Here is a 20,617-nt window from a genome sequence, read left to right on the forward strand (position 1 = left end):
TCAAGTGTGCTCTTGAGGAAGAAAAACTGTTTTCCCCTACAGCAGACAAGAATAAAACCAACTGGTAAGAAACAGTAAAAAATAAAAATAAAAAATCTCACCCTGGCCAGTTTCTTAGTGGTTAGAGTGTCAGCCTGTGGACTGAAGATTGGGGGGTTTGATCCTTGGCCCTGGTTGGGGTTGTGCAGGAGGCAACCAATCCATGTGTCTCTCTCACATTGAGGTTTCTTTCTCCGCGCCCCCCCCCCCCAGTCTATCTAGAAATCAATGGAAAAATATCCTCAGGTGAGGATTAACCAAAAAAGAAAAAGAAAAAGCGAAACAAGCCAAGCAGTGAAAGACAAATATCACATGATCTCACTTATTTGTGGAATATAATGAACATCACAGTCTGAGGGACGGGGTAGTCCCAGAGACGTGGAAGTGGGGTACAGACTGACAATCCCCAGAAGAGGGGGTGGGGGTGGGGATAAACCACAGAACTCATATGCATGTATGCATGAACAATGGACATGGACAATAAAGCTGGGGACAGGGCAAGGAGGGTGTGGGAGGGGCGTATCAGTGAGGGGAAAGGAGAAACATCTGTAACAAAAATAAATTAATTAAATAAAAAAGATAGAAAAAAAATATCTTACATCATAAATAAGAGGTGGGATTATTTGAAGCGAAAGGATTTAGAGGAAAACATACAGAGGTAGCTTATATGTATCTTCACCATTCCTCAGCTAGTATAGAGTCAAAAAGAGTTTTTCCAAAAGAAGCTAGAAAATTTTGCAATAAAATCCACTGGTCTCGCCTGGCCGGTGTGGTTCAGTGATTGAGCATCAACCCATGCACCAAGAGGTTGCCAGTTCGATTCCTGGTCAGGGCACATGCCCAGGTTGTGGGCCAAATCCCCAGTGGGAGGCATGCAGGAGGCAGCCAATTGATGTTCTTTGTCATCAATGTTTCTATCTCTCTTCCCCTCTCCCTTCCTCTCTCAATAAAGAAAAAAAAAAGAAAATTATAAAAAATATCCACTGGCCTCAATTATGACTCTTCTGATACATTTGCTCTATAAGATTACACCCTCCAAAAATGAAACTATTTCCTTCAGGTTCCCATGCTTAATAGATTATCGTCGTTTTATGTTGTGCTTACTTTATTTTGGAACTCTTCAGTAATGTTATCTAACAACTTATATTAGGTTGTAATATGTGTTTAACCTTTACATTTTTGTACATTTGTTTTTACATTATATTTTCCAATATATTTATAAGTTGCTGTGTTGAAATGTATTATTTATTCATTGATTTTAAAAAATCAATTCTGAATATTTTTCAATAAAATACTAATTTTTGGCATAATTTGAAAATATCTCAAAATACCAGCACTATCATTTATTTGTTCTGATATTGCACTCACCAGTGGGGTAAAAAAAGATCTTTCCATTAGACTCTGGGGATGATGGGACCAGACCAAAAGCAACTATTTTTGGTAAACAAAGGACAGATATAAGAACGATTTTTTTCCATAAGAACATTAGCACTTAGGCTATCTTGGACATTTCAACAAAAGGCGCTGAAATATGATCAAGGTTCTGTGGTGAAAATGAGAATGAAGCTTTGTGGGTAGATGAGGAGACTAAATATGAGTTAGGAGATATAAGAACTTCTCTTCTTATCCCCAGCTCTCAGGGAGTCCTGCTACAACAGCTCTCACCCCACATTACAAGTGAACAAAACAAGGAGAGTAAGAACTGAAGCAGACATGGGCCTAAAGGACAAAGGCAGGAAATTCTGAGGTGTAGCAGTGGCGTAGGAGAGTTTTCTACAGCTAATAGGTTTTCCATTATGGCCACAAATAAAGAACAGAAATCTAAGTCAGGCCTATCTTCCTACATTAGAAATGACCTAATGTTATAGTGGTTTCTGCATACATATCACATGTCCCGTCCTCAGCACTAAGTAAAATATGCTATGCGTGCTAATCTTTTATTTAATATTTATTGAGCCCTGGCCAGTTTGGCTCAGCAGTTAGAGCGTTGGCCCGTGGACCAGGGAGTCCCAGTTCGGTTCCCGCTAAGGGCACGCACCTCGGTTGCAGTTTGTCCCCAGCCCTGGTTGGTCGTGCAGGTGGCAACCACTCGATGTGTCCCTTTCATGTCGCTGTTTCTTTCTCTCTCTCCCTCCCTCTCTCTATTGAACAAAATATCAAAAAAGTGTCCTTGGGTGAGGATAAAAAAAAATATTTATTGAATAATTAAGTGAAGAGATGAATTTAAGTTATAACTTGGTGGCACTAGAAATTAAAATAAATACATTATAAAAAATAATGGAATAAAAAAACAAGAAATCATTTGACAGACTAAATACTGGAGATGTTGACAAAAAGAAAAACAAAAATTCCTGCAAGGATTCTTGTCTGAGAAAACAGAAAAAACAAATAATAAAAGACAGAAAAGGAAATGTAGAAAGGGCATATGGTTTATTAAAGAAAAAGGATGAATCTGAATTTGGACACTAGGTTTAGGGAACAGAATGTATTAGGGATAGTTGTAGGGCAGATGAAATAAGTGGCAAAACGCAAACCAGAGATCACAATTATAGAAGATTTAGGTCAGAACAAAGCTGTCACCTAAAGCCATAAATGTGAAATCTCTGGGAAAGACAAACAAAACAAAAAGGACTGAAGACATGCAATTAAGAGTCACCCCCACTAGATAAAACACAGAAGAATCAGAGAGAAAATAAAATTTTCAGAGAGAAAGTAACAACTGCCAGTTTATCAAAAACTATTAACCAAGCACCTGCATAACTAACAGTGTGCTAAATGTTGTAATTAGCCTTCATTTAAAAAAGGCATCTAATACACTGTCTTTATTTTTAAAAATTCTGATCAAAATTCAGATTCTAAGAATTGCCTCATCCACTTACCTGGGGTCACTGGAACAGTTAAAAGTGCCTGTCCGTATTCCAAATCTTGACACCTTTTTCACCATTTTCTCCCAGTGGATTTTACCCACTAAGGGACTTCTGTCGTTTGCTATGACCTATTCCCCACAAAAGAAAAACAGAAACTTTAATCACTTAAAATAGAGTCAAACCAACCATTTATAACATAACTTCACTTTTTTGAAAAAGATATTCTGTTTGTTCCCAGTTCTTCTTTACTATCATCATATTATCATTGCAATTCTTGTAGAAGGGGTAACTGTTCAACTGGCAAAAACTTAAAATACTGAATACATTACATTCAACTCCCACACTCTGTGGCAGTTACACAGAAGGGGAGTCAAAGTTATATTAAAAAGCTAGCCACATCCCTTTTCCACCATGTGACCTGTTCTCTAGAATTAAGTTACACAGGGTTAAGAAAATGGTCTGTGGAATCATTTCTCTGCTCTGAAAATTAAAAAAAATAATCCAAATAAAGCTTACTTAAAAATTATCACATGGGTTTGACAAGTCCAAATTTCATTTCTAAAAGTATAATTATAGAACCAAGAGTCAAACACATGTTTCTTATTAAACTATGCTTTGACTAAAATCAGTACTACTACTTGCATGGTCCTTTCATAACAATCATGAAAGGTCCTATAAAAAGAATTACTATAACAAATTGTACATTTTTGAACTTTTACTTTAAATTTGCAGATAGCTTTCAAGCACAAATAGGACTGGGAGAAGAAAAATATATTTTAAAAAGAAAAACAGCCCTAGCCGGTTTGGCTCAGTGGTTGGAGCATTGGCCTGCAGACCAGAGAGTCCTGAGTTTGGTTCCCACTAGGGGCACATACCAAAAAAAAAAAAAAAATCAATAAAAAGCATAAACAAAAACAAAAAACTAGCCCTGGCCAGTATGGCTCAGCGGTTAGAGGTTCAGCCTGCGGACTGGAGTCCTGGGTTCGATTCCCGCTAAGGGCACATACCTTGATTGCAGTTTGTCCCCGGCCCTGGTTGGGGTCCTGTGGGTGGCAACCACTTGATGTGTCTCTCTCACATCGATGTTTCTCTCTCTCTTTTCCTCCTTCTCTCCCTCCTGCTCTATCTGAAGAGATATGCAAAAATGCCCTCGGGTGAGGATTAAAAAAAGACACAAAAAACTAAATTAACCTAAGTGAGTTAGCGTTCAAAATATGTAATGACTTTTTTCTTAGCCTTTCTAATAGTTAACACCTTTTCCCTTTATTCCCTAATCTTTCTCCTTTGAAGGAAGGCAGATTTTCAAGAAACACCAGTAAAAACCACCTATCTATCTATCTATCTATCTATCTATCTAAAACAAAACATAGTCCTAGCCGATTTGGCTCAGCAGACCATGGTTCAATTCTGGTCAAGGGCATGTATCTAGGTTGCAGATTCACTCCCCAGCCCTGGTCAGGGTTGTGTAGGAGGCAACCAATTAATATTTCTCTCTTTCCCTCCCTCCTATTCTTTCTACAAATCTTGGGAAAACACCATCGAGTGAAGATTAACAAAATAAATAAATAAAAACAGAAACAAACAACAACAACAACATAGCTCTGGCTCAGTTGGTTGGAGTGTTGTCCCGAACACCAGAAGAAAAAAAAAAGATGGCAAGTTCCATTCCTGGTCAGGGCACATCCTTAGGTTATGGGTTTGAGCCCCAGTTGGGGCGAAAACAGGAGGCCACAAAACCATGTATGTTTATCTCTCTCTCTCTCTCTCTCTCTAAAAACCAATAAAAACATTTTCTCGGGTGAGTATTAAGAAAAACAATAAACAACAAAAACAAAAACAAAAATAACTAAATGGGAACTGAAAGGAAAGCCAAAAAAAAGTCTTCATGAAAACATCTGTTTGATTTATGTTAAGCCCAGGTGTATATATGCCAAGTTTTTTTTCAGGAATGCTATATTACTAGTACTATTTAATTCAAAATTACAACACAATACTCTGAGGGCCTCTAATCTTTCTGGAAGGAAGGGCTATTTTCATGTTCACAAAGCCTCCAGGAAGTGAAACTCCAAGGGGTGTGTGTGAAATGAGTGCCAACAGTCAACTCCCAGGGAGAGGCGGAGATGGTACAAGCTACCTACCTCATCTGTGGCCCCTCTGCTAGAAGTCTAACAAATTCTGAGGGCAACATGAGGAGAGAGAGCACATGGTAGTGACAAATGACACTTTATGTGCCAACAGTCCAATAAACCCTGCCATATACCATTTATATTATCATCTGTATACCTACAGAGACATACATGCATATGTAACATTTGGTAACATAATTTTGATGCTTAATAAATACACAACTAAGGGCATAAACAAATGATTTTGTTAGTACTTTTTAGTGACAATAAATGGCCTTATTGAAGGAGACACGAGTTAATATTTAAATGCTCACATGGTTGAGGTAACCAGAAAGAGGGCAATTTGAGGACATGGTCTTAGTAGATGAAAGCTCTTTCTGAACTTTACATGTAAGTCCTTATCTTTCACATTTTTCCATGGTCCAAAGGTGCTGTACAAATTTTACTTGAAGAATAAGGGAGATCAAGCAAGACAAGCATTTCTTTTCTTTTTTTATCTACCACTCAAGGGTCAATATAGTAGTTCCTCTTTCCATCAAATAATCAAAGAAATCTTGAACTTATCATTCAGATTACTCGGGGTAAGCAGTCTCTATGCAATCACATCACAATACTCCCTATTCCTTTTAAAATAACTCCCTTTCACTCCTATTTCCTTCTCAAGCCCGCAAATAACTCAAACATTTTCAGGTCTGTTTAAAACGACATTGCATTAGGGCCCTGGCCGATATTGCTCAATGGTTAGAGCATCATCCCAGGCACCAAAGGGTCACAGGCTTGATCCCCAGTTGGGGTGCATGTATGAGGCAACTGATGGATGTTTCTCTCCCACATTGATGTTTCTCTCTCGCTCTCTCTTTCCCCCTCTCCGGAATCAATGAAAAAAAAAAATGTCCTCAGGTGAGCATTAAAAAAAAAAATTACATTGCATTAAAGGATTAATAAAGAGGTTGCTTTAATCAATATTAGGTATGGCCCTAAGTCTAGGGGGGCATCTTCCAGCGAACATCCTGACCTCTGCACAGGTCTCTTTCAGACTTACACGAGCTCCAGTATTAGGAAAGGAAGTAGGAATGAGAGAGGATTGTTCCCAGGCAGTTAGGTTACAGCACAGACAACAGAAGTATGTGAAGAGAAGTGGGAACACCCATGGAAAGTACATAACAATGTTTAACTCCAGAGCCTTATTTACTCAGCAAGCTTTTCTGACACATGTTTTTGAAGAGTTTAATGATCCCTGACTGAGAACCTTACAAAAATGAAAAATCCCCTAGGCATTGCAGGAAAGCATTTTATTTGACTCGATAGTTATAGCAATTAGAAATTATTTGTCCATTGTCATAAATAGCTATATTATTCAACTAAAGGTTTAGCATAAATGAAATATGGTGGAGGCTGAATTAAACAACCACTAAAAATCTTAATAATTTCACAAAATAACTCATGGCACAACATGTTGAGTCATATGACATAACAAAATACTTTAAGCCTATTACTACTGTGTCACACCAGTAAGAATTCCCACTTATAGGTCATACCAAAAGTATGCACAATGATTCTGAGAGGCATTCATACTGTTGGTCTTATTAAGAGGGAAGCATATTTTTTGGCAGTTCAGGAAGGATGTGGCATTCTCTGTAAGGAATATTTTCAGAGACCAGAAAAACACTAGATAAAAGTATAGCCTGAATTGAGTCTAGGACCGACTTGGCAATAGGCTAAAAATGAAGCCCTCTTTTCACCCCCTTCCCAAGGTACCTGCCTCTCTAACTGGCATCCCGACACTGGCTTACCTCTGTATTTCCTGCAGCTAGTCTAGTGTAGCTAGCCTAACTCATCTGGGTACTCATTAAATATTTACGTTGAACCAAATAATTTCAGCTTTTAATGGCTTAGTAACTCATTCTTTTACTTCTGATTATACAGGTTCTCTGAAGTCTCCAAGTTTTTTATTACTGTTACAATGAAAGTCCCTTCCCCAACAACCTGTCATCTCAAATGTTTTCTGGACAAATATTAGCATAAATAGTACCTTGCTATGCAACTGCACATCAATGTTTTTGGTTTAAATTCTCACCCAAGGATATTTTTCCATTGATTTTTTAGATAGAGTGGGGGGAGGGGCGGGTAGAGAGGGTGAGGAGAAAGAGAGAGAAAAACATCGATGTGAAAGAGATACATCAATTGGCTGCCTCCCACTCAACCCCACTGGAGCCCAGGATTAAAACCTGCAACCGAGGTATGTGCCCTTGACCAGGAATTGGACCTAAGACTGGTGTGTGGGCTAAGGCTCTAACTGCTGAACCAAACTGGCCAAGGCTGCACATCAATGTTTTTAACACCAATCAGACATAAAGACTTCTAATCCAGTGTATTTAAAAATACACATTTTCCAGAAAAAAACGACTGCCATTTTCCTACATTCCATTTCACTGCCTAATAGACTTCTTTAGGATCCTTTAAGATGCTAGCACCATTACAGACCATCTAACTCAGCTGGAAAAGATTATCAATTATACACTAAGATTTTTATTGGCCTACACATTTTAGTAAACTATAAGCTGTTTTATGGCACAGACTATACGTTATTCATCTTTGTCCCCTCAGTGCCTATCACAAGGTTCAGCTGGCACACATTAGATTTCAATAAATATTTGTTAGATGGTTGGATGAATGGATGGAAAAAGTTTAACAACCAGCTCTTCGAAAGAAAAAGGAAGCTCTGATTTGCTGATTTCCTTTGTGTAAATACTCCCAGATGGCCGACTTCAAGTTAGCAACATGACATCTCTAAACTTAGAGTTGGGAAGAGATGTTAACAACTGTCCTTCATGAAATAGAATGAGCTGGCTCTAGTATATCACTTTACGAAACTGGGTTGGACAGTGTATGATGCCAAGTGCCCATATTTTCTGATGTCACAATCTTGTGTAGTATAGTTAAACATACAACGAAAAACTGGACCTCGCCCTGGCCGGTTGCTCAGTGATTAGAGCATTGGCCCACACACCAGAGTCCCAGGTTCAGTTCCCGCTAAGGGCACGTACCTCAGTTGTGATCTGCCCCCAACCCCAGTTGGGGTCGTACAGGTGGCAGCCACTTGATGTGTCTCTGTCTCTCTGTCTCTCTCTCCCCCCCTCCCGCTCTATCTGAAGATAAATGTAAAAAAAAAAGTTTCCTCAGGTGAGAATAAAAAAAAAAAAAAAGAAAGAAAAACTGGACCTCAGGTTATTGCCTACTCTATTCCACATGTACTACAGGTGCTACATTGGTGTAAGAAAAAGTCACACACTTTTGCCTATACACGTATTTTAGAGGTGGGTTTTATTACTAATCAGAACATTTGGCATATGCCTTTTTTTTTTTTATCCTCACCCAAGGACATTTTTTATTCAGATAAGAGTGGGAGGGAGAGAGAGAGAGAAACATTGATATGAAAGAGACACATCGAGTGGTTGCCACCCACACAACCCAACCAGGACTGGGGACAAACTGCAACCGAGGTATGTGCCCTTAGCGGGAACCGAACCCAGGTCTCTCTGGACCGCAGGCCGATGCTCTAACCACTGAGCTAAACTGACCAGGGTGCCTATGCCTTTTAATATTGTTAATCCCCATACAACATCTAGGCTAAATTAAATAACCTTACTGCATAGAACAGGAGTGTTGTGCTCTATTTTCTGCAGCCCTCAGTGTTTAATTTAATTTAATTTAATTTAATTAATTATTCTTTATTGATTTTAGAGAGAGGAAGGGAGAGGGAGAGAGAGACAGAAACATCGATGACAGAGAACATCGACTGACTGCTTCCTGCATGCCCCCTACTGCGGATTGGGCCCACAAACTGGGCATGTGCCCTGACTGGGAATCAAGCCGGCAACTTGCTGGGGCATGGGGTCAATGCTTAGCCACTGAGCCACACAGGCCGGGCTCTCAGTATTTCATTTTAAAATGGAGTTTTCGCCGCTATGGAAAAAAATATGGTGCTACCTCAAAAAATTAAAAATTGAACTTCCATTTGACCCAGTGATCCCACTGCTGGGAATATACCCTAAGAAGCCTGAAACACCAATCAGGAAGAATATATGTACCCCCATTTTCATAGCAGCACTATTTACAATAGCTAAGATCTGGAAACAGCCCAAGTGTCCACCAGTAGACGAATGGATAAAAAAGCTGTAGTACATATACACAATGGAGTACTATGCAGCAGTAAGAAAGAAAGATCGCTTATCCTTTGAGACGACATGGAGGGACCTGGAAAGTATTATCCTAAGTGAAAGAAGCCAAGCAGAAAAAGACAAATACCACATGATATCACTTATATACGGAATATAATGAACATAACAGTCTGAGGAATACAGTAGACCCAGACACATGGAAGTAGGGCACAGACTGACATCCCTCAGAAGAGGGGATGGGGGGTGGGGGGGTGGGAAGAGATAAACCACAGAACTTATATGCATGTATGCATGACCAATGGACATGGACAACTAAGCCGGGGACAGGATGGGGGTAGGTGGGTGGGGGTGCCAATGGGGTAAAAAGGTAAAATATCTGTAACAAAAAAATAAATAAAAATTCATAAAAAAAAATAAAAAATAAAAAATAAAATAAAATGGAGTTTTCACTTTCTAAATTACAGACCAATATAAATACATATACACAAATTGTATAAAATCATTAAAAGTGAGGATGAGTAATTGACAAAAATAAAACTCAGTGGCATTTAATTATATTTCTTTGGTGTTCTCACAAGCTTTCTTTATGAATAAACACAAAAGTTTTTCACAAAGTAAAGGATAAAGAAGCTGGCCATATTTTTCACCTTTAGAGTAGTGTCAAGAAAGAATAAATAGGTTAGAATATCCCTGGACAAAACTGTTGTCTAGGAGCAAAGATGAACAGATTTTAAAACAGTTATTAACTCTTTTCAGACAAACAGAAAATATACTAGCATAATATTTCAATAAATATTGACTCAAAGCTTTACTTCAAATAATATGATACTTTTTACTGCTATCTCAATTCCAGTGATGTTAAATTCCTTATGATGTAAGAAAGCCAGTAGGGAACAAATACAGTCTTTCTTTGAACAAAAGTCCAAACAGAGAAATAGAAATGTTAAGATAAGAATAAATCCATAAAACCAACACAGTATGCAGACTTTTCCATTTCAGAAGCCTAGTCACTGTTCTGTCTGCCTCTCTAAGAGTCATTTGAAAGAAAAGTAACTGTCTTCTGTTTTGTGATTGTAAGAAGATTGGGTGGCAGCAGAATCAAAGAATCTACAAAACTGAAAAACAACTGATGAAGGATATAAGCTTAGATTAAAAACAAAGCAGGAGCTAACAGAATGTTAGAACAAACTGTTAGAAAAAACACAGAAAAACTTGACCTGGCCGGTTTGGCTCAGCACTTAGAGCATGGGCCTGTGGTCCAGAGAGACCCGGGTTCGGTTCCCGCTAAGGGCACGTACCTTGGTTGAGGTTTGCCTGCAGCCCTGGTTGGGTCGTGCGGGAGGTAGCCAGTCGATGTGTCCCTTTCACGTCGATGTTTCTCTCTCTCTCTCTTCCTCTCTTTCCCTCCCACTCTATCTGAATAAAAATGGAAAAATGTCCTTGGGTGATAAAAAAAAAAAACTTGACATGAAAAGAAGTATCTTAATACTCTACTTTAACACAAAGATAATTCATGAGCACGAATACATCTTCAAACAATTAAGAGGAGAAAGATATAAAGACCATGAACATGTATTATTCAGAAAATAAACTCATGAACTGTAGAGAAGCTAGAAATCATAAGATGAATTAAATTACAGAAATTCCTTTTTCCTTTTGTAGTATCATTCCACATGGAGTGTCACCAAAAAAAGATAATAAATCTAGATTGCCAATAAATCTGTTCCAGAAAAATAATGAACTGACTAAGTGATGGAATAGCTAAGTCACATACCCATTTATTAAAGTCACATTTTCCCTAAATAAATAAATCCAGACTTCCTTTCAGTAAAATAATATATGAAGTTTAAAAAGTTAATTATCATTTACATGCCACCTAACTACATGTTCAATAAATAAAAAAGGAAGCTATAATTCATCTGTGTGAGGAAATAATATTAGAAAACTGGAGAAAAAAAGAAGGAACTGGGATGTGTGTAACTATTTCTTACACAGGATACTTAAAATAAATTAGCCAGCTTCTTTGAAAATAACAATAATTAGAAAAGAACGAGAATTCAAAATGTTAAAAGCTAATTCTTGAAAATTATCTTTTATATGAGCTTAGATAAATATGATCTGGGTTGAAAGAATGACAAGCAACCAAGAGAATATTTCTCTATTTCTAGCAGAAATTTTTGACTTTTTTTGAAAAAGCTTTCTTTTAAGAGCTTACACCAAAGTTTCTGTGCTAATTATGTTAGCTGGTGAGTTCAGAGTGCCGAGGACAGGGTTTCAATCTGTCTTCTCAGTTGTCCTGCCAAAGACTGTTCTTTCAACCGAAGCCAGCCATTTGACAGATGTAAGCCACTAGTCCCAAGGAATACAAGCCAGACAGTGGTGATCAGTGCAAATCCTGAAGTGCACTGGAAAAATTAAGTTTGTGTCCCCTACTGCACCATTAACACACAGAAAACTATAGAAACATATTCCATTTTCCTCAGGAATCAATTCTCAACTATTAATACTTATGAGGGAAAAAAGGTGAACATCTGTAACACTTTCAACAATAAAAATTTAAAAATTTTGCAGACAATTCTAGTGATTAGAATTTATAATTCTAATACTCACTATCATTCATTATTTGGTCTTCACTTCATTCAAGTGTCACCTTATCAAAGAATCCCTTACCACTCTCTGTCTCCTTACCCTACCTTACCCAGCGTATTTTTCTTCTTAGCACTTTCCACTGATGTTATATTAAATATTTATTTATTTAGTGTCTACTTCTCCCAAGTGGAATGTGAGCTGCCCGAGAGAGCCCGGACTTAGCCTGGTGTATGTTTCTGATATATCTCCAGGGCCTGGCATAAACGTATTTGTTGAATTTTGTCACATAATAATCCATGGTCACCTTTAATAGGACATCAAAAACATTGTTTAGCCCTGGCCAGTTTTCTCAGTGGTTAGAGCATCAGCCTGCTGACCAGAGAGTCCCGGGTTTGGTTCCTGCTAAAGGCATGTACCTTGGTTGCAGTTCATCCCCGGCCCCGGTTGGGGTCGTGTGGGTGGCAGCCATTCGATGTGCGTCTCTCACATCAATGTCTCTCTCTCTCTCTTCCCCCCTCTCTCCTTCCCTCTATCTGAAAAAAAAAACTATATTGTACTATATTGTATCATTTATAAGCTAAGAATAAATTGCTAATTAGTGAACCAGAATATGTTTGTTATCTATAGGTAACACCCTATATACAAGAAGATTTCCAGACTTTTGACATGGCTTTTCCAGGTTTGAAAGTGCTCAGCATCTTGACCATTCATCTCTTGGGATCATTCAATGTGTGGACAAACATTCTGACATAGAACACAGGGTAGTGGGACAGGCTATTCAACTCAATCTCAATAATAAAACTAAAGTGATCAAAACTAGTATATCTTCCTTGATCAGACTATTAGAAATAAAAACCTGGAAAAAGAAGTGGAATAACAATTTACTTATAAATTAAAGCTTTAAAGGTGCTACAGTTTGTTTAATACCAACTAATTAACACAGAAATAAACTAGAACTTGATGGGTAAGGTATGAACTATGCCCTCTTAAATTCTCCCTTTGCTGAACTTAAAAATTTCGAATTACAAAGATATCTACAGATTCAATGTACTCTCTATCAAAATACCAATGGCATTTTTCATAGAACTAGAACAAATAATCCTAAAATATGTATGGAACCACAAAAGACCTTAAATAGCCAAAGCAATCTTCAGAAAGAAGAACAAAGTTGGAGATATCATGCTACCTGATATCAAACTATACTACAAGGCCAGAGTAATCAAAACAGCATGGTACTGGAATAAAAACAGACACATAGATCAATGGAACAGAATAGAGAGCCCAAAAATAAACCCATGCCTATATAGTCAATTAGTATATGACAAAGGAGGCAAGAATATACACTAGGGTAAGGACAGTCTCTTCAATAAATGGTGTTGGGGCCCTGGCCGGTTTGGTTCAGCGGTTAGAGCGTCGGCCTGCGGTCCAGAGAGACCCGGGTTCGGTTCCCGCTAAGGGCGCGTACCTCGGTTGCAGTTTGTCCCCGGCCCTGGTTGGTTGTGCGGGTGGCAGCCACTCGATGTGTTCCTTTCACATCAATGTTTCTCTCTCTCTCTGTTCCTCTCTCTTCCTCCCACTCTATCTGTACAAAAAATGGAAAAATGTCCTCGGGTGAGGATAAAAAATAAAAATAAAAAAAAAATAAAAATAAATGGTGTTGGGTAAACTGGACAGATAACAAAAAATGAAACTAGACCAATTTCTTATACCATATACAATAATAAACTGAAAATGGATTGGAGAGTTAAATGTAAGATCTGAAACCATAAAACTCGAAAAACAAGAGCAGTAAACTCTTTAACATCATTCTTAGTAATATTTTTTTGGATATATCTCCTCAGGCAAGGGAAACAAAAGAAAAATAAACCAATGGGACTATATCAAACTAAAAAGTTTCTGCACAGTAAAGAAAACCATCAACAAAATGAAAAGGCAAAAGACAACCTACTGAACAGAAGAAGATATTCATCAGTAATATATTTGATAAGGGGTTAGTATCCAAAATATATAAGAAACTCATACAACTTAACACCAAAAAACCCCCAAACAATCCAATTAAGAAATGGGTAGATGACGTGACTAGACATTTCTCCAAAAAGAACATAGAGATGGCCAATAGATATATGAAAAAATGCTCAACGTCACTAATTATCAGGTAAATGAAAATCAAAACAATGAGATATCACCTCACACCTGTCAGAATGGCTATCTTCAATGTATCAACAAACAAGTGTTGGTGAGAATGTAGAGAAAAGGGAACCCATTGCACTGTTGGTAGGATTGCAAATTGGTACAGCCACTATGAAAATCAGTGTGAAGATTCTTCAAAAAATTAAATATAGAACTACCATATGACCCAGCAATTTCAATTCTGGGTATTTATCTGAAGAAATCCAAAACACTAACTGGAAAACATATATGCATCCCTATGTTCATGAAGCATTATTTACAATAGCCAAAATGGAGGCAACCTAAGTGTCCATCAACAGACAACTGGATAAAGGTGTGGTGCATATATATAATGGAGTATTACTTGGCCATAAACAAGAATGAAAAATTACCATTTGCAACAACATAGATGGACCTGGAGTGAAACAAGTCAGAGAAAGACAAATACCATGTGATTTCATTTATATGTGGAATCTAAAAAACAAGATAAACAAACAAAACAGAAACACTCATAGATATTGAGAAAAAGTTGATGGTCGCCAGATGAGGGAGGATGGGGGGATGGGTAAAAAGCATCAAGAAGTGCAGATTACCAGTTATAAAAATAGTTACAGGGAAGGGGGTGGGAGGAAATAAACCAAAGAACTTATATGCATATATGCACAACCAATCAACACAGGCATTAGACTGAGGAAGGCAGAAGGGGGGGATGGGAGCAGGAAGGAAGGGGTCAATGGGGAAAAAATGGGGACATCAGTAATACTCTTAATAAAAACAGTTATAGGGAATATAGTCAATAATACTATAATAGTCATGTATGGTGTCAGACTTATAAGTGATCAGTTTGTAAAGTATATAAATGTCTAGTCACTATATTGTACACCTGAAACTAATATTGTATGTCAACTGTAACTGAAAAATAAATTCATTTTTTAAATTACTGAATTAGATTGGGGGGGGTAATAGGTCAAATATAATAGGATGATTAGAAGTAAAGAAAAAGGTCATGGATATCCAATGTAATCACCTGAAGAATTCCCAAACTTTAACCCTTTAGCCCAGTGAATAATACTACAGTATTATTCCATCCTCTTTAGATATATATGTATGTGAGACTACGTGCAACAAAAAGTCCATCTATCCATAATCATAATGCAAATCAGTGACAGATCGGATCTATAACTAAGGTTTCTGAACTCAGCTTTTTCTACCACATTATGCAGTCATGTTCCTATACTGAAGGAAAGTCAAACTGAAAGGTATATAAAACAATGGCTATTGTGATTTTTATACCCTAAATCAAACTTTACCAACCCCAGTGTGAAATGATAAGCGCACTAGACAAGAAATGAGGGGACCTGGAATTTGATCCTGGTTCAATAATCTTTTTTTTAAAATCCACTCCCCCTCCTTCAAAAAAAATAATTTTTTTTCTTAATTGATTTTTAGACAGAGGAAGGGAGAGGGAGAGACAGAAACATCGATGAAAGAGAACATCGACTGGCCACCTCCTGCATGTTCCCCACTGGAGATCTGGGCCACAACCTGGGCATATGCCCTGACTGGGAACCTAACCAACGACCTCTTGGTGCATGGGTTGATGCTCAACCAGAGCCACACCAACTGGGCCTGGTCCAATAATCTTAATTTTAGCTGAACTCATGCTGGTAATTTACTTTTTATGATACTTTAAGGAACTTACATTTTTAAAATTTAAATAACTTAAGTATTGCCCTAAGTGATATTTATGAAATTACATGTTCAATACATTGATTTTTCACATTTACATTAAAATATGGAAGTGATAATGTATGCCTACTCATTTACCATGAGAGGTACATAAACTACACTTTGGGAAGCATAAAAGATGATTTTTTAAATCCTTCATAGCTCTAACATTCTAATATGCTAATTAAATCGCACAGAACTGGAGTTTAAAATTATCATCTCATCAATTTCATAAGCAAAGTAATGAGCACCCCCAACTATTCCATATAACAGCTCTTCTTCTAGAGGCACAAGAATTGACTATCTCCTTATAGAAGCATTCTTTTACTTTTTTTACTTTAGTGTTCTTCCTTTACATACAAAAATTATTTGGATCACTGAATTAAAAACTGGAGTTAACAAAAATTAAGAGAAATAGTATAAACCACTAAATAAAAGGAATATGTATGTGTGCTTCTTACTTGAATGAAGACCCAACAATTAAAATGGATTTTCTTTTGTTGATGCTAAATAAAACAGTCAACTCTCTTTCCCCAACATTTCCTGTCACCTACTATTCAATTTTCATTTTCCATGGTCTACAAAACCTCTTTAAGAGGACACAAGAGCCTCCCTATGAGAACTGAGTTGTGTCTAAAAAACCTGACATAAGTACAAAGTGTTACCAGCTGGTGAATACTATTTTGGTAAAAATAAATTCACTCCTATCACTGTTTCTGATACCTGAACCAGCCAGATGCCATCTTTTGTGTCTTCTACAAGCTCATAGAAGTGCATTTCACCACTGAAATTGGTACTAGAAACAGATTCAGACGCTTCTTCTTCCTTGAGTGCAGAATAGAGCTCACCTTCCATCAAGTCACCTGAAGACAGAAAAAAATAACACAAATAAGATTTCAAAATCCTTCATTCCCAACTTCAGTGATTAATTCCATTTTACAATGTTAAAAATCATGTTATTATACTTTCACTGCACTCTACTCAGAACCTGAATACACCCATTTAAGATCCATACATTCAATAAATATGTAATAAGAACCTACTATGTGTTAGGCAAAAATGAACAAAAGACAAAAATCCATCTTCTCATGAGGTTTATATTCTAGAAGGGCTCATCGCATTAACTTATTAGGAAATTACTGAATTCACACCAGTACAAAATCCACCAAAATATTATTTAGGTTTGTGTATAACGTATCAGGCTTCAAATAATTTTTTAATGTTTTCATTTATTTGAGAGAGGAAGGGAGAGGGAAAGAAACCGAGAGAAACATTGATGCTAAAGAATCATCCACCAGATTACCTCCTGTATGCACCCTGACCCACAACCTAGGTATATGCCCTGACTAGGAACTGAACCTGCCACCATTTGGTGCACGGGACAACACCCAACCAACTGAGCCACAACAACTAAGGCAAAATAATTTTTAACAGTATGACATATACTTCTGACTTATAAGATTTAAAAATGAATTTACAGAATTTGCCATCACCACATACTTAAAATAGCAACAGATTTTGTATGACTTGGAGATAAGATACAAATGATCACCTATAAAAAGAGACTCCATATTCAAACACAAATTAACAGTATAAATTTAGAGCTTACATTGTTAAATAAAAAGTAAAGGAAAACACTAATGTCAACTCAACCTGAGAAAATAAGCACTTTATCATGATAGCAGCAAAACCACTCAAAAAGAATATTTAAATTATAAAGTTAAATTGCTATACCAAGACTTCTTTGCTATAAAATGTGTGATATGAGCCATATTTTTGTGGGGTGCGTGTATTCTTTAAGTGATACGAACACTTCTGTACACTCAAAGTGACAAAGATTTTTAGGCCAAAGGAAGGCAACACTAAATAAAAGTCAAAAGGAAAAAAATTGTCCTGGCCTGTTTGGCTCAGTGGTTGGAGCATTGGCCTGCAGACCAAAGAGTCTCAGGTTCGATTCCAGTCAAGAGCATGAACTTTGGTTTCGGTTGGGTCCCCAGCCCTGGTCGGGGCCGTGCGGGAGGCAACCAGTAGATGTGTCTCTTTCACATTGATGTTTCTCTCCCTCCCTCCCACTGTCTGAAAATAAATGGAAAAATATCCTCCCGTGAGGATTTAACAAAATTAAAATTGTGTTAGCAAACTATTTTACCATGAACAATGATTTGGCTTTAGCAGTTAAGACACTTCTCATTTCTGCCCTGGCCGCTTTGGGTCAGTGGTTAGAGCGCCGGCCTGCAGTCTAGAGAGACCTGGGTTTGGTTCCTGCTAAGGGCACGTACCTCGGTTGCAGTCTGTCCCCAGCCCTGGTTGGGTCGTGCGGGTGGCAGCCACTCGATGTGTCCCTTTCACGTCAATGTTTCTCTCTCTCTCTCTCTTCCTCCCACTCTATCTGAACAAAAAATGGAAAAATGTCCTGGGTGAGGATGAAAAAAAAAAAAGACACTTCTCATTTCTAAGTCTATTAAGTTTATTTATTAGAGATCCTCTATTTTACTCCATTCCCCCCACCCAGAAATAAAAAAGTCAGTAAACAAAAGGCAAAAATAATATACCATTTTATTCCTCTAAAGAAAAATGCATCGTTTTTACAGAGAGGGTTCCCTCCTCTAGCCCAGTAGTGATATAAAAGTTTGATAGCCCTTAACTTGCAAAAATATGAGTGTTAACTCCTCTGGAGTTAATATTCTTGTCCATCATACTATATGGCTATATGGTACTAAATAAGGAAAATATTTTTCTTGTAAAAGACATAGCTAACAACTATACTTGAAGCAACAACAAAAAAATAACCATGAGTTTCAACTGCTATCTACAGCAACCCAGAATGCCTTTCTTAAATGATAGTACATTCCCCTTCCTGGAAGTATGTATCTAAACAAGGATATACTCTGTCCAGGGGTTAAAAAATATTAAGCATATTTCTCACCCAATCCTACCCCAAAACCAGCAGTTATAAAAATGCATTCTTTGAGATGTTATTCTCCTAGCACTATTTCAATTCTATTTCTCAGCCCACTTAAATTGATACAGCAATGCCTGTGACACAGAAGAAAAAAGTTTACATACAAAATACAAGGAATTGTAAAAAGCCCTGGCAGAAAATATAAAATGAACAAGGTAGGCATTCACAAAAAATATTCACCCCATTTTCACCACACTTAAAAGTATGAAAAGTATATACAGTATATACTTTCCCTATATTTAAATTCATTATTTTAAATTTAAATCTTAGGCCTAAGTGTCTCTTTGATATTAATATTCCAATGGTATTTTTTCCCTCTAGGCAACTTGCTATTATAATCGTGACAAATACTGCTATGAAAAGACAACGTTTGGTGGCTTTTCTTATATCCTTATGTATTTCAACAATAATGCTTTCCAGTTTGTAACAATCCCGAATTTTGAGACAATCACTAAACTTAGTGAACAATGTCAAGAAGCTGCACTTTGAACTGTTATTTTTAAATAACCTTTAAAAGACACACCTATTCCCTACAAAGAATTCCAGACCCCTTCTCAAAACAGGGAGTCACATCCTTTTTGTAGAAAACCTGGACAAAGAAAAACTGGGCAGCTCTCAGAGGAGTCGCTGTAAGTCCTCCAGGTAAGGCCGCAGTCTGGGGTACCCCCAGGGACGGGGAAGTACAGGTGGCCCCCACCCCGGGTGGAGGGGGGCGGAGGGGAGCCCGATACTTGCCTGACTTTTCCACCAGCTCCCGGACATCCTTCTTCTCGGGCAGCCCCGAGTACCCCAGCCCCCGGCATTCCAGAATGGTCTTCAGCTTCTTGAAGCTCAGCGCCACTGGATCCACCAGCTGGGTGGCAAAGATGCCAGTTTCATACCACACAATGGCCTCAAAGAACCTGGCCAGGACGAACAGGACCAGGAAATAGAGGAGCAAGAAAAAAAGCTTCAGCCACATCTTCCCCGGCGTCCCTCTCGGTTCAGGGAGCTCCGAGCGAGAAAAAGCGGGGGGTGGGGAGTGAGCGTCCAGGCCGGCCTGGGCGAGGGCACCGCGCGCGGTCCGGCCGTCACTGTCGGAACATCCTCGGCCCGGAGGCAGGTGGATCTGGGGACCTGCGGGGTGAGGGCCCGACGACGAGGGGCTCACGCGCAGAGCCTCGCGCGGGGCCTTCCAGGCAAGAGGCGAGACAAATAAAAGGAAAAAACTTTAAACACCGAAAGGAGGAGCGCGGGGAGAGCCCGCCAGGGCAGGAGGCACTGACCGCGGCGGCGGGATCGGCCTTCCCTCCACCCTCTCGGGGGAGGGGGAAGCCAAAAAAGACTAATTCTGATCCACAAAGGAAGCCGGGTCGGGGCTGCAGGCGGGGCCCGAGGGGCCGTCCCGGATCCCGCCGCGGCGGGTCAGGAGGACGCGGCACTCGGCCCGGCCAGGCCCGGGGCCCAGCGCAGGGAGGAGCGGACGCCGCAGCGCCGCGCCCGGTGTCCAGGGCCCTGGCCCCGCCGGCCGCCCAGGCTCCGCGAGAAGCACGGCAGGCGCGGCGGCGGCGGCTCCCGGTTCGCTCCGGCCGGCGGGCACCGCGGTCCGGCCCGGGAGGGGGCGTCGCGGTCTCTGCAGAGGGAAATGGGGCGCGCGGAGCGAAGGTCCTGGAGAAATAAAGGAAAAACAGGCCCGAGAAGACTCCCCGGGCGGCTATCGGCTTGCTTCCCGGCCACGCTGCGCCCGCACCACTCGGATGGACGCCGCGGGTCCCGGCCGCCGTCCCGACACCCGGGTCACCTCACGAGGCCGCGACCATCGCCTCCGGAGCCGAGGACCCGCGGCGGCCGCAGCCCGAATCGAGACATAACAACTGACGTCGACGGGGGGCGGGGCCCTGGGCGGGGCCAATGGGGAGCGCCCGCCCGGCTGGCGGAGCAACGGGGCGGCCTAGCGGTGGGCGCCCCAGAAGTGCG

General features: G+C 39.4%; 1 protein-coding gene across 3 annotated transcripts in view; it reads right to left on the reverse strand.

Moving 5' to 3' along the window:
* Positions 1–20,042, reverse strand: part of RNF103 (ring finger protein 103) — a 35,234-nt gene extending 15,192 nt beyond the window's left edge. The window contains exons 1-3 of one of the 3 annotated variants that reach the window (XM_036262482.1): positions 19,397–20,018; positions 16,423–16,562; positions 2,919–3,034 (exon numbers count right to left, since the gene is read on the reverse strand). In XM_036262482.1, the coding sequence (XP_036118375.1) occupies positions 2,919–3,034; positions 16,423–16,562; positions 19,397–19,622 (482 nt within the window). In that variant the 5' untranslated portion in view covers positions 19,623–20,018. Of the gene's footprint in view, positions 1–2,918; positions 3,035–14,363; positions 14,408–16,422; positions 16,563–19,396 lie in introns of those variants that run through there. The other 2 variants (XM_036262480.1, XM_036262481.1) reach the window with 2 other exon arrangements.
* Positions 20,043–20,617: the final 575 nt, after the last annotated feature.

Source organism: Molossus molossus, unplaced genomic scaffold (genome assembly GCF_014108415.1).
Source record: "Molossus molossus isolate mMolMol1 unplaced genomic scaffold, mMolMol1.p scaffold_m16_p_15, whole genome shotgun sequence".
In the NCBI taxonomy this organism is placed as follows: Eukaryota; Metazoa; Chordata; class Mammalia; order Chiroptera; family Molossidae; genus Molossus; species Molossus molossus.